The 14808-nt window shown below is 42.4% G+C and overlaps 1 protein-coding gene across 3 annotated transcripts in view; it reads right to left on the reverse strand.

The window, feature by feature from the left end:
• Nucleotides 1–14808, reverse strand: part of csnk1g2b (casein kinase 1, gamma 2b) — a 48533-nt gene that overhangs the window by 7542 nt on the left and 26183 nt on the right. For 2 of the 3 annotated variants that reach the window (XM_080736318.1, XM_080736320.1), the window contains exons 3-9: nucleotides 13417–13486; nucleotides 4559–4707; nucleotides 3494–3728; nucleotides 2891–2976; nucleotides 1012–1096; nucleotides 739–887; nucleotides 423–503 (exon numbers count right to left, since the gene is read on the reverse strand). In XM_080736318.1, coding sequence (XP_080592444.1) covers nucleotides 423–503; nucleotides 739–887; nucleotides 1012–1096; nucleotides 2891–2976; nucleotides 3494–3728; nucleotides 4559–4707; nucleotides 13417–13486 — 855 coding nt within the window. The remainder of the gene's footprint in view (nucleotides 1–422; nucleotides 504–738; nucleotides 888–1011; nucleotides 1097–2890; nucleotides 2977–3493; nucleotides 3729–4558; nucleotides 4708–13416; nucleotides 13487–14808) is intronic. The other variant, XM_080736319.1, reaches the window with a different exon arrangement.

Raw genomic sequence — 14808 nt, forward strand, 5'->3', positions numbered from 1 at the left:
GCTTATCACACACTAAGCAGCATAAAGCTTGTCATTACTGGTATGAACAATGCACTGTGCATTTTCAACTCATGCATGCAATGACTAAAGCTTAGAGTGGTTGGGTGTGTGGCATACAGTACAATGCTAAAGCCAAAGAAAATGTTGCTTCATTTCACAAATTGAGCTGCAGAGCTCTCAGGATCAGAACAGTTATTTTGTGTGAAATAAGCAGTTTTTCTAACCGAGCAAGGCTAGTAGGTGAGAGCATTTCACAAGAGAGTAACTGGAAGAAATAGGAAGATGGGTAGAGGAACCCAACAGCGACCAATTCTTTAGGAAGCTTCTGACAAGTTTGGGTCAATGGCAAACTGGGTAACTTGACTGACAGGGTTGGTACGGTACATGGTTGGTGGGTGTGGTGGTAGCAGTGTAAAGCTCACCTGGTTTTTGGTCTGCTGTTGTGCTTTGTCTCTGCTGGGCTGCACGGGCGTGTCACTGGGGATAGGACCTATTGGTGTGGGCTATGGAGGACATACGGGACAAAGGACGAACAGACAGAGAATGTGATAAGGAAAAGGCAAAACGAAAACCTAATAAAGTCAAATTCAGAACAAGGTGAGAATACTTAAAATCCCCACAAGGTGAGGATTGTTAAGATGAAAGGCTTTGCTTAAAGTATCTAATACATTCTCGTTATTTATGGCAGAAGCCTGAACAAAGTGGGAGGAGAGGGAGATCAGATGATGAAGGACTCACAAGTGGCTTGCCAACCCAGTCGTATTCATAATCAAAGACATAGCCGTTCCTGTCAAACAGATCGGTGAAGAGTTTCCTCAAGTAGTCGTAATCAGGCTTTTCGAAGAAGTCCAGCCTCCTCACATAACGCAGGTAGGTGGCCATCTCTTCTGCAGCAAAAGGCCACAAATTAATATCATCTTTATATATAAATATCAGTTACAGGTGAAGTGACATTAAAATGGTGGTGATTAAAAGGAGATAACAAAAGACACAAAGCCTTTTTCTACTGACCGGGGAAGCTTTCACAAAGCACTTCAATTGGTGTGGCTCGTTTTGTGTCACCAATCTTCTGATATCTCTCCTTCAAAGTGTCCGCCTGAAAAGTGAGAGAAACTGTGAGATGACAGAACAATGACAAAACCTCCTCCCACACCACAAAAACATGAATACGGACAGAATATGACTACATATACATACATATGGGTGTCAATACGTTTCATGCACTTCTGAGAAACCTGATGTACAAATTTATGGTCCGTTTGGATGAGTCTCAAAACTCTATTATCATGCTGCTGACTAACCCTTGCCTCAGTGCTACCAGGTATCAGTCTCAGTTTTGGAAACACTGGTATGAGTGCCTTTTCTTATAGCTGTGGTTTTTATGTACTAGGGGTGTTCTTTTTGCACTTTGTGTATGTATTTTGTGTTGTGTGGTTGATGTGGTTGTTTGTTTTTAATGGACCTTGAAGTCTGTAAATAAAAGTTGATTTATTGATTGACATAGTAAAGCCTTGCCAAATGTACAGCAACATTTTAGGCATTGCATAGCTGGTGGGGCAAGGTATAATATTTATACAGAAGGTGTTTTTTTAATCAACCGTTTCTAGGTTATTTTCTCTCCTACAATTAGTTGTTCCCCCCTCGATGTACAGATCCATCTAAACATATATATTGTGTAAAAGTAGATTTTCTTGAAACTTTCATATTTCTTGAAACTTTCATATATTCTAGATACATTGCACGTTCAGTGAATTATTCCAAATATTTTTTGTTAAAATGTTGAATTCTTATGGCATACAGCTCATGAATATCAAAAGTCCATATTTCAAGACCAATCAAAACAAGGATTTATAATAGAGAAATGGCAACCTTTGAAGTCAGATTTGCTTGAATTCCTGTGGGAAGTTTCCGCAGTCAGTTATGATTTGGGGTGCTATGGCATCTGCAATACTTTTTTACACAATATACATATTTTTTTAAGATGGATCTGTGTATATACTGCAGTACCAGTCATTGCCAACCCAACCGCTACTGTTGCTCTTATACACATGGCGTCACCAGTCGCTTCTTTTCAACTAACAGTGTGACGTTTCACCAGGAGGACATGCTATCCCTCCCAGTTCCGCTCCCTTCTGAACAGACCAGACCACTCTGTAGGGGTCACTAGGGCAGTGACAGAGAACACCCTCCACTGTTGGCTTCCTCACCATAACCACAGACAATTATATTTGCTGGAGCGCCCGGCCAAGCCGGATGCACCGTGGAGGAATCAAACCCCATTCTCCACAGTGGTGGACAGGTACTTTAAGCTTATGCCACCCGGATGCCCCCCGTCAAGGTGCTTTTTATTGCAAATCCATGCAAAGGCTTTCACTTTAGTCATAGTCACATGGATATGCACTGGCTACAGCGGGCTCTGTGTTTAACTTTATCATGGGAAAGAACTGCAGTGCCTTCTTGCCATGACAGTAATTAAAAAAGTTTTATAGCTACTTTTTAGGATTCATAAATCCATAGCTGATAATTCTCTTTATGCAAGAGAGACCATGTTCAACTTCAGACAGCGGCCATTTGCTCTTACGTCATATTCCTGAAAGGGTGGGGATTCCCAAAACATATGAAATGTGCACTAGCAGGGTGACATGCATACTGTACACACAAATATACAAAAATAGACCACCAGTGTGGAGCCACTGCCATCAGGGTGTTCTTTTCCTGGGGAGGCGTAAACTTTAGGCTGTGTGCCTGAGGCCATGTGGATGATATGTACGAAACAGGACACCGCACCAAAGAGAGTGTAAGAGGAAACAGCACCTCTCTGCACGCCGCATTTAAGTTATTATAGAACTCTGACGGCATGAGGGGGACATCCAACAACATGCAACCGCACCTTTAGGCCCTGCCAGGGAAGGCTCCCTCGTAGGAAGTACATGAACATGTGACCCAGTGCTTCCAGGTCGTCCCTTCTGCTTTGCTCTGGAAAAGACATACAAGGTGGGTCAGGGTTGTGGGAAAAGTTGGAGAACATGTTCATAAGAAACTGCTAAGGAGAGAGTGGCAGGGTGTGAGAAATTATAATTGTGTAAATGTTAACACACAGTATATGAAGTTCAAAAGAGAAATGTGAAACAGTATATAACGTAATATGAGAACAACGCAAGTCAAAAGCTGAAAGTAAGATAGCTTAATGAACCTAAATGATTTACCAAAGAAATGTATGAGAAACAATGAAACAATAACAGCCTCAGACAAAGTAAGGGCACAGTTGTTTTAACCTTCAATATTCTGGCTGTTGGGAGTTTCCGCCCTTCACGTCTTATACAAAGTAAATGTTATGCTTATAGCATCAATACGCATATATATCTATCCATACATCTATATCTTTATTTTTTTTACTTTACAATTTGGGAGTGCCTTCAACTTTAAATACAACAAACCACTCAAGTGAAATGGTTCATCTGGAGTAGTGCCTGTGGGTCTTGTCTCTCCTCACCTTTTCCCAGGTGTGTGTTGATGCTCATATAGCGCGCTGTGCCTGTCAGGCTCTTGTGCTCCCGGTAAGGGATGTGTTTTTTGGTCTCTGGATCAATGTACTCTTTGGCCAGACCAAAGTCAATGATGTGGATGGTGTGCTGCCGCTTGCTTCCCGGCCGTCCCACCAAGAAGTTCTCTGGCTTGACATCTCTGTATATCAAGCTCTTGGTGTGGACATACTCCATCCGCGTTATCTGGTGGGCAAGAGCAAGAAGAGAACACTCATTCAGAGGCCCTTTTTCAAATGTAGCATGGGGCTTACACTTCCCAGTACAAAACAAAATCAGAATATCTACAAACAATAAATAGAACATACTTGTTCAACATGTATTTGCAGACTTCCAGTGTAAAATTATAGTAATAAATATGTATTAATTAGTATCAAGTCCTGTGACCATCGCAAAAAACACTAGAAAGGTGTGCTCAGTGGTTAGCAAATCACTGCCCGAGTATCTGGGTCTTCCCCAAATATGGATCCATGTGGAACTCCATAATTAAACATCAGCCTAGTCTAGCCTGGTGAATCTGATGATAGATGAGATGATAAATTCAAGACAAAAACAAAACAAAAAAACAGTCACTTAAAAACATGCCTTGTCTGGCTGACTGTTGCCGAATGTTGCAGCACCTTTTCTGTGATGTGACATGTGACCCATTTGTTTTCTTTCTGCATCTGTTTTTCAGCATTTTGCACGATTTGTATAATTGCACACAACTAAAATGTGTAAATGGCTTAAAGCTTATTGCAACGAGTAAGCTTTAAATTGATGTACTGTAGACTGCAGAGGACTTAAAAAACTTTTTGTTAAACAAGTAATTCACTGTCCAGAAGTCATCCTGAATGAGATGAGATTCAAAACAGAGCAGGCCTATTTTGTTTAGTTCTTTTGTCTTTGGTGTTACAACCCGTAAAGTGATGATGCAAAACATATTTCAGAAACCTCTGACAAAGTATCATCATCAACTTCATGGTAACTTTGCATATGCAACTTTAATGCCATCGCTGCCCTCCATGCATCCGTACCAGCTGTATGGCTATCATGAGGACGGTCTTGAGGGAGAAGGTGCGGTCGCAGAGGTCAAAAAGGTCCTCTAGACTAGGCCCAAGCAGCTCCAGCACCATGGCGTTGTATTTCCCACAGGGGCCAAAGTAGTACACCTGAGGGATTCCCTCTGTGGAGACACACACACACAAACAAATTGATTGTTTTAATACATCTGCAGTACACTATTAAACCATGATTCTACTTGTGAGCTTAACTTAAGGTCTTATATTGTCTTATTCTTGTGTCTCAATGGTGTCACCATTGTGTCTTTCTCTTTCTCCTTTTATTCTTTGTCATCAAGTTTCTGACAGGTTTGGTAAATCAAGAATAGAATTGTAATTTACAAAATAGGGTATAAAAATAGGGTACAATGGGTAAAAAAGAAAGGAAACAAATATAAAACATCGATCGACAACAATGATCAGCAAGAATGACCTTTCTAACAAGAGAACACTACTCAAAGCAGTGTCACAAATACACATGTCAACAGCCACGAGGCATCTGCTATTAGCTACCACACCCTGTTTGACTGTTGTGTGCATGACTTGAGAAGAATGTGGATGGATCGACATCACATACGCTTTCTTCCAAACTAGTAGGTTAAGGTTTGGGTGAGGGCAAATAAGGGTGTGGTTAAAAAGAACAGAATCAAACATGAAAAGCATAGTAGGCAGCCCTCTGCAGATCAAATCTAGAAGTGATGCGCGGGCCGGCCCGTTTCCCGCAGGTTCCACAGGTTGCCATTTCTCTCCCCTATTTTGTCTCTGTCTCCCTTTCCCATCTCTCTCCTTTGTGCTCCTGGGAGCAATATTGTAAATCCTGAGAGTTTTACAAGACACATAGTGGCAAGCAATCAATTTTATTACTAGAACATGTTATATTTTTCAGGAATCTTACCGAAATCATGAAATCACTGGAGCAAAAATGAACGTTCCCTAATTTCTGCTGACTACAGGAGAAAGAACACCAAAGTGTAGCCTCCGGGTGACAGAATGAATTATGGACTGGAGCTGTAAGTTGTCCAACATTTAAAGCACGGTCTCTAGCCTACAGTGATGTCATTACGTGCGCATCCCGCATCAAAAACTCATTCAAGTCGCCCAGGGACTCATTCATGTCATGGTCCTGGGGTCCCGGGGATGCGCCTCAATGTATTGTGTAAGATAAACACTGTAAAGATTTATTATCAGTTAAACCTGGAACTGCTAAAAACTATTTTCACTAGTGGTTCTCAAAGTGGGGTCCTGGGTCCTTGAGGGAGTTCCAGGGGGTCCCCAGATAAATGATAGTTAGGAACCAAATAGAACTTTATGGGTCTGTAACTCGGTGAACAAATGGAACCAAATGGACCTGTTCCATTTGTACTCTAGTATTTTAACATTTAATATAAATTGGGGTCCCAGTGATATAAATATAATTAAATGGGTGTCTGTAGCCTATTGTATTTAGAAATCCTAGTTCTAAGTTCAAACATTAGCCAAATTGTAAAATAAATATAAGAAATAGGCAAACATTTTGAAAATAGCCGATCTACAAGCTCACATCGCTCGAAAACATTGTATTGAGGACTCATAAAACTTTTCTGGGACCCATTTGAATGACCACCTGTGGGTCCCGGGACCCATTACATTGAAAACCTAGTAACATCACTGATTTAGCAAAGTCTCTCAGATGAGAACTTTGTAGTGTTCCGAGTAACCTTTCATTTCTGACCCCTCTAAACACAAACAAGCTGGCTCGCTCACGACCTTGTGCTCCAGGCTCCAAGGACACAGTGTTTCAGGCCACGTTAGTTCTAGCAGAGCTGATTCTGTCACCTGCCACCCAGACAGAGCCATTCATTCTGTTCCCTGGAGCTGGACAACAGTAGAGCCAAAAGCACAGCATTCACCATCCTGGCTAATGCCCCGAGGGCACACACTAATCTGCTGGCACAACAGGGGGTGTGAGAGATGGTGAGTGAGTGAAAAGGGGATTGAGAGACTCACAGTCACCGAGTCAGGGTGTGAGTGAGAGGGTGATAGTGAGTGAAAGGGTGATAGAGAGTGACAGAGAAAGAATTAAAGTGGATATTGATTGGGACTTTAAAGTGTCAATTAAATGAAAAACTCCCAGAAGTTCTCTTCCCTCATTGTGCCCAACACTTCCACATCAATAGTGTCCCATGTACAGTAAGTTACCCGACCTTGAACAAACAAACAATATAAAGGAAACATACACAGTAGGGCTTTACACATAAAGGATGGGCCATTGCAGATGGTATTCTGACATGTCATACTACAAGAGGAAAAGACGCATGTTCCGTCGTTCATAATCGGGCTGGCGCTGGAATTTCGTAGGTATGAATTATGAATCATGATTTCATTCATCTGTGTGACTGCCATAGATCATGTTCCTCCAAACACACCTGATTTCAATTACACAGGCCAGCTCTGTTTTGAATCTCATCTCAGGATGACGTCTGGACAGTGAATTACTTGTTTAAACTCTTAAATATGCATCTGAAAACATTGTGAGAAATAAGCAATGCAGTAGCATAAACATGCTATAGCACTGCCCATCTCCCTTTCCTTCAGGCTGCGTGAGCTACAGGCTACAAACATTAGCCTTCTCTTGTTCTCTGGCTGCAGTGAGATATCTATCCCATAGCCAGAGGGGATAGGACTATTGGTTGAGCCACAAAAGACTTCCTTTACAGACTGAAATAAATTTAACTTTAAGCGTGTGTGTGCGTGTGGCATGTGCGTGCGCGTGAGAGAATGCAAATTTGTACAGCAAGCACAACGTTTTAAAGTATGTGTGTTTTGGCATTTGACCAGGGGGATTACGGCTGACCACTGCACTGCAACACCAGTAATACAGAGAAACAAAGCACACTGCGCATGTGCACACGCACGCACACACACTCACAGACACCTGTCTGTGCTTAGGCTGGAGGATTTGCCTGGTAATGATGTCTGTGACAGATGAGGCCGTGACAAGTGATCAGTGGGAGGCTGACTCATCAAAGTCAGGCAAAAATCTGGAGGGCGTTCAAAAGCCAACAGAGTTAACACAGAGGAGGAATGTGTTTCGTGTATAACAAGATCTGTCCCACTGGGGAATAGGAATGGAAAGGAAGAAGGAACAGCCTACAACCGTGGGCAACAAACGTCACATTAAGGAGAAACAATTGTTGTGCACAAACAGAGTATTTTTTCCATTTTGTTTAGGACGATTTCTGTGTGAGGTCTATTGTGACGCAGGCCGGCGGCTGCAGAATAGTTATCAAGCGACTTCCCAAAACTGCTGCCACCACAACTTGCCAGCAACAACAAAGGCAGTGTAGAACTGTTCTCCCACGCGGTGACCGTGTGCCCCTCCCTTTAACGGTAAATAGTAAACACTCGAAATGGAACATAACTGAGCATGATTGCCAATTACCTTCATCAGCAGAGAGCAATTTACGTCTCTCCACAAACTACAGGACAATCAGGCTCGACTACTTCTGTGGATGACTCCATTCCCATGAGACCCAGTAATAAACCAACTAAATCTAGCCTGAAATGAAACGTGTCTATATAAGCCATTTTGTGTTTTCTTCAAAAGGCACTTTTTGGTTCTACTACTCCTCCATATTTGTCCAAAAGTCACACAAACGATTAGTAGGGATGATGCCGATCCATCGGCAATGGCTCAGATCGGCCCGATATGAATGTGATCGGTGTTGATCGGTGATTTCGATCAAAAGGTAAATTTGGCGATCCGATCAATGGCATATTACTATTATATATAGTGTCTGAATGGGAAAATGCTTTTATTTTAAAAGGAATTTCCCTAGGACTAAATTTTTTCCTGGGACCCAATCAAATGGAACTAATTACATTAAAAACCTAACTTTACTGCTACTGCTAAAGACATATTGTAGTTTGTTCAAGACAGGATATTTAAAAGTAAAATTTTGTTTACATTTATTTTGTGATGCACCACTAAGCTGCATCATGCGATTAATCAGATAAAATATTTTAATCGATTGACAGCCTTAACCAGTAAGACTCCCTAAATCAGGAGATAAGCCACCATCAGGTCGCACACACAAACTTTAGAAGGCAATGGTAGCCAATGAGGAGGGAATATGGGAAATGGGACAGATCCATGTTGATAACATGACTTTAGAGATACTGTGTACCGCTTTGCGTGATTTTAGAGCAAAATCTGTAGGAGCAGTGTCCAAAAATGTGTTTTGCAACAATCGGCCTGATGGTGGCGCTAGATGGGACAGATGCATGTTGCTGACATGACTGTAGATACTGTGTAGCGCTTTGCGTGATTTTAGGGCAAAATCTGTAGAAGCAGTGTCCAAAAATGTGTTTGAAAAAAATCGCCCTGATGGTAGCGCTATCTCGGACAGATGCATGTTGATGACATGAGTGTAGACATACTGTGTAACGATTTGCGTGATTTTAGGGCAAACTTTGTAGGAGCAGTGTCCAAAAATGTGTTTTGCAAGAATGGGTCTCATGGTGGCGCTAGAAGAGGGCCATGTGAGAAATGGCAGCCAAAGAGTGTGTGTGCAAATTCTGGCATGGATCGGGGCAACGGTGGCGGAGATATGAGAAGGGCAAAAGTGTGACGTGTGACAGACAGACAGACAGACAGACAGACAGACAGACAGACAGACAGACAGACAGACAGACAGACAGCCGGTGGAGGTTTTGATAGTAACTGTGACCTGACGGCCACAATAAATAATATTGGCCCACTTGATCGGATCGGTGATTGGTCAGTATCGGGTGATCTGACTTAGGTGATCGGTTCCAAAAAACCAAAAAACCTGGTACACATAATCTCTGGAGTAATGTGATCAAGATGTATCAGACATTTTTAATATTCCATTCTGATTGGCTATGACTGACTTCCAAACTTTGCGGGACCCAGGTAGGCAACCTTGTCTGGCAAAGACCTGCGCACAGAGGAGCACACTTCTCACACTTGGCACGTTTTACTGACTTACATCAATAGGTAGACAGGAGTTGGGACACTGGTCTGTTCAGCACAATGGGCCCAAAACAGAACGTCTGCAGCCATTCCCTGCAATCCAAACAATGCTGCTACAGCCACACACTCTTCTTTCTCTATTTCACTCTCTATAGTGACTATAGTGAAATGTGTCGTCGTCGAGCACAATCCAGCCTATTGTATCCCAGGCATGATTTCTCAGAGAGAGAGAGAAAGGGGGTGGGGATATACAGTATAGAGAGAGACCTGTATGATGTCAGCTAGAGACAATGCTTTACAATGACATGTCAGTATAGGGTGTGTCGTGGTGTAGAGACTAGAGAGCATGAAGAGGTGGTGTGTATTAAAGATTTAGATTGTTTAGTGAACTGCACAGAGAGGAGGTAGGTGGAGAAGGAGCAGTGACTTCCATTAGTCACTCTGGAGATGTCCTAACAGGGCTGCAATGTGATCAGCATTCAGGCGTGTGCAAACTTGAGCTATAGACTAGTATACACAAATACCACCTGCATCCAAAAGGACAAAGATCCTACAGGACACCAAAGCAATACCTGAGCTTAACAAATCTGTATGAAGTGCTACTCAGGTTTTCGTCTTGACACCATGTCACTGGTGCCTGCTCTGTTGAATGAAGAGGTTGTCTGTGAATATATTGAGATCAGATATTCAGAGATCTCACAGATGAAAGGCCAGCAAGCAGAGATTCACATCTGCACTTATGTGCATGTAAAACCTATGGGAAAGGATGACGGGCTGTAAATCATAGGATGCTAGAGTTGTTACATAATTTCTGAGCAGCGACAGAGCAGGAATAGATAGATAGATAACCGTAACAGCAATGCGGTTCTACAATACCTGTACAGTAATTATAAACATCTTGCCTACAGTCACAGAGCACACACAACATGACACCAAAAGCATTAATGGGACTGACAGATATGCATAGTGACACGGTATTTAAATGTTCTATTAATTCCCAAAAGGAGCCCTCCATATAACAGTGACTAGTCACAAGAACCAACATAAACCTGATTGCGTGAGCCAAGACAACCGCTTAAATAATTGATAACAGGTCTATAAAAACTGAATGATGATGTCTCTGAAGACCTTCCCCTCCTCTGCACTCGTAATAGCTGGACAGAGGACATATTTGCCTTGAGTGGAAGGAGGCTCAGGTAGTACTCTAGGTATGACTGACTTTACAGTGTGGCACTACTGATATTGCTATTGTGTATTACTAGTTGATCATTAATGGTCTGATATCTAAAGCAGGGGCACTCTGAAATTATGTTCTTCTGTGGTTTAACAGTTGAACTTCTGAGTCCTGGCCTCAGCCAGGAGTTGCTAGCCTAGTAGATACACATTTACACATGGCATTAAATGGCATCTAGAAAATCTTCTACATCCACTTGTTTTGGAATATTAATAATGAAAACATTGGGAATGTTGTAACAAGTTGGTGAACACAGGAGCAGGATTCCCCAGCAGTTGGGATGTGTCCAAGACAGGAGAGAATTAACACCGTCTACATAAGCTTCTCTCGGCCATTAAGCACTGAGGAGTCCACGCTGTGACATATTTTAAGGCCGAGTTGCTCGGGGATCACATGGCCCCTTTGACTATGTTGACAACATAAGTAGATTTAAGCTGCTGCCCGGATGCCTGTACGATGCCAAAGTGGGCCCTCCAGTTGCATCGTTGAATAGCAATAACCAGCCACCAGTCTGAGGACAACCCTCGTTTCAACTGTCATTTAAAGTCTGGGCCCTGCCCTCGATAGGCCAGTATTGTGGTTATGCTTTAGCCGACTAAATGCTCCTTTTTCTAGCCTGGCCTGTGAACGGGGTTGAAACCGCAGAACTAGGGACTGAAGGGACAGAAAAGAGGTCAGAAAGTGTTTAATGCACCACAGAAAACTGACAAGTGAAGAGAAAGATTGTAATAATGTGTAGTTCACACTCCACAGCTAAAGTCAAGAGATATAGTAGTGGAGATGACAATCAATGGTGTGTGTGTTCATTGTGTTACTAGTACGCAAGCAAATAAATCATGGCAAAGCCTCACAGCTCAAAACAAGTACTGCTGACATGCAGAGATAGGTTATCCCCTTCTAGCAATACATGCTAGGAGTTTCTCTTGGCTTTCTTCACCAGCCAACAGTCAACCCTGAAGGCAGGGCAGAAAGACTGAGGCTGAGAAGGCAATCCGAGTAGATATACGATAATGGCCCGACTGCTTGGAGAAGGCCATCTATAAATAGGTTAGGACAGCCCTAATGCCCCAGCTCCCTATTAACAGTTAAGGGCTGTTGGCACATGCATTCAGGGAGCTGGCAGGTGAGCACTATACTAGAACACCACACACTTTTCAAAAGGTGTGGGTGTGTGTGAGAGAGATGGGGGGGGTCCACTGAGAGTAACTATGCTTAAGCATTAAGCACATACGAATTGATAACAATAAAGTTGAGCGTTACAACAATATTAACCTTCCTATATACCAAATAAAGAAGTTGGTTTGCTAGCTACTATATAATGTTGTACCGTATCTCCCTGGCACTTTCCACTGGTCGCAAACATAATTATAAACTGTCTGTTGCTAGACTATATCCTTTAGAGTGAACACCAACACCAACCAGAGTATAACAATATATTGCTGATCACTTCATCAAAACCATCTCAGTTCATAGGACTAAATTAATCATAAAACAATACAGAAATGCAATACACTGTCATTTGTCTACACAACACCTCAAACAACACGTCTGTTACTTGAATACACGTTATTGTCTCAACAGTCATGAATGGAAATCAGCCATATGCTACGGGGAGACAAAGCAAAAATCATCAGCCCCACACTTCAACAGACACACTCAACAAGCATGCCACCAGAGCAGGGTCGAGCAATTGCTAGACTCCCCCACTTGCTTCCCTCACATCGATAAGCCCCCCAGACAGCTAAAAGGATCATTCTCACATGAAAATGTTTGTTTGATAGGCAGTGAAAAAAAAAAAAAAAAACATTTACAAATTGTACAACTGCTGTCCTCAAAGTTATCGATTATACACTTGGCAATGTCTGCTTCTATAGGATCATCAGGTTGCACATTGATCATATCACAGGAAATAGTGTCTATGGAACTATGACAGACTGTTTAGCTCACCTCCTGTCACTTTGACTAAGTAGTGGTCAAATGTCAGCAAATTATTTCTGAATAAATAATGAGGTGTGGTTCTTGTAAGGCAGCCAAGTCTACACATGTGCACTTTGAAGCACATGACAGATGAGCCTAGGCAGGACGGCAGGCAGGCAATGCTGTGAAGCCTTCCAGGTCCCTGTCCCTCCCAACCATCTGATTCTGCAAGGCTCAACTTCTCCCCCTGAGCAGTGAGCCGGTCAGCCATCCAAGATCAAAGAGCTGCCACTGCGCACTGTGCGCAGCCACAGAGAGTAACAGCTAATGCATCACAGCACATTGCCATGGGCTGGGCAGCACTGCTCCAAAAACTATACATTGAATTGAAGTAGTGAGGCTGTATTGAAGGCAAGCAAGCAAGCTTTCACTGACTCCTATAGTGGTGCGAAAGCACTTTCAGTAATTTGTGCATCTGTCTGGCTACTTGTCTGTCTTCCTGACCCCATGTGCATGCATGTGCGTGCGTGCGTGTGTGTTTGGGCTAGTCTGGCTTTGTGGTATGTTTGGGTGTGAACCCATACAGTATATTGTTTTAAACACATCCATCCAGTGCGCTGGCCTCACCCACATTCACTCAGGCCCCAGAAACATAATGGTCCTATATAACAAGTGATTGATGGCCTAAGAGGCCTATTTCCCTCTTACCTGAATTTCCCAACTGTTTGTAAAATCTATATTCCAAATGGAGCTGCGGCGCTCGGGACTTTATGGGTTCCTGAAAGATAAAAGAAACAAAGAGACAGCATTAGGCACAACATTCGGAATTCACAGTCGAATAATATGCAGCGTTAGGCTTTTTCTAACCTATGTCAAAGGTTATTCATCTCACTACTACACTCATTTAGTGCTACTTGGAGTACAGCATCAGAGGCAGAGGGTGATAATTCTTCTTAGAAACATTATTTTCAAAAATATTTGAGCATTGCATTTTCTTTAGGGTTTAGGGAGCTCAAAATAGCACCCAATGAACATCAATAGCAAATGTAATGAGATCCAAGACCAAACAAAGTCAGACTCAGCATTATAGATGACAGTTTTCAGTTTTCTAAAATGTGAGGCCACAGATTGCACAGAAACTAAATTGATCAGCTCTGCATCCAGTATATACACAGTACACACTACTCATTATGTGGAATGCATCCACTTTCAGTACGCTCCAATGTTAATGGATGAAATGGCAAAACTGGTGTTACCGGTATTAGAGGTGTTCTGGGAAGAATTGCACTGGTATGAAAAACATTCCACCACGATAGGCCTGGTGAATACTGCCTATTTTAATGCCTATAGTAAAGTATAGTCAAGCATGGCTTAAGACCTATGGCGATAAGGAACAGTTCCAGCTGGCCAGCAAAAGGGCCTTAGTGATGAGTGGCTGATAATCAACCATCCAGAACATATTCATTATACATCTCTAGGAGCAGATTTATTATCTAAAACGTAATCTGTCCATCTCTATTATAAATAAAAGACAGTAAAGCCCCAAAACATTTCTTTAAAAAAAGAAATTAAACTAAATAAACTGAGGTCTATTTATGCTGCAAAATGGATTACATGAGCTTGTTTGAAGTAGGACTGACAGTATGATAGCCAAACGTGAGTGGCTGCAAAAGCCATGCATTAATAAGGGTTATTATTCACGCAAACATTCATGCAACAGACATGTGTATATTGGATATCGATGTATAATAACACCCTTTCTGTGATGCACACAGAACTGCTTCGCCCCTTGGCAATAGTTTATGATTCTGAACCTATCGGTACATAACTCGCACGGCACCTTCACAATGTTCGGCACGGTGACTCGCCTGACAAAGCGCTTGACCGGCGGTGCCTCTCATTGTTCAAGCCTGCCAGAGCCTCCGACATAACAGTTTTTTGCTTAACTAACTACTGCTGTAGTCTGTTCTCAATTAATAAAAAGTGCAACAAGTGGGATTCGATCCCGAGGTGCAGGGATCGATGGGCTATTGTTTAAGGTTGCCGCCACGGTGCCATCTGGAACAGGAGGGGTTTGGATATTTAAAGTGGTCCGCTCAC

Source organism: Nannobrachium achirus (genome assembly GCF_963921795.1).
Source record: "Nannobrachium achirus genome assembly, chromosome: 1".
In the NCBI taxonomy this organism is placed as follows: domain Eukaryota; kingdom Metazoa; phylum Chordata; class Actinopteri; order Myctophiformes; family Myctophidae; genus Nannobrachium; species Nannobrachium achirus.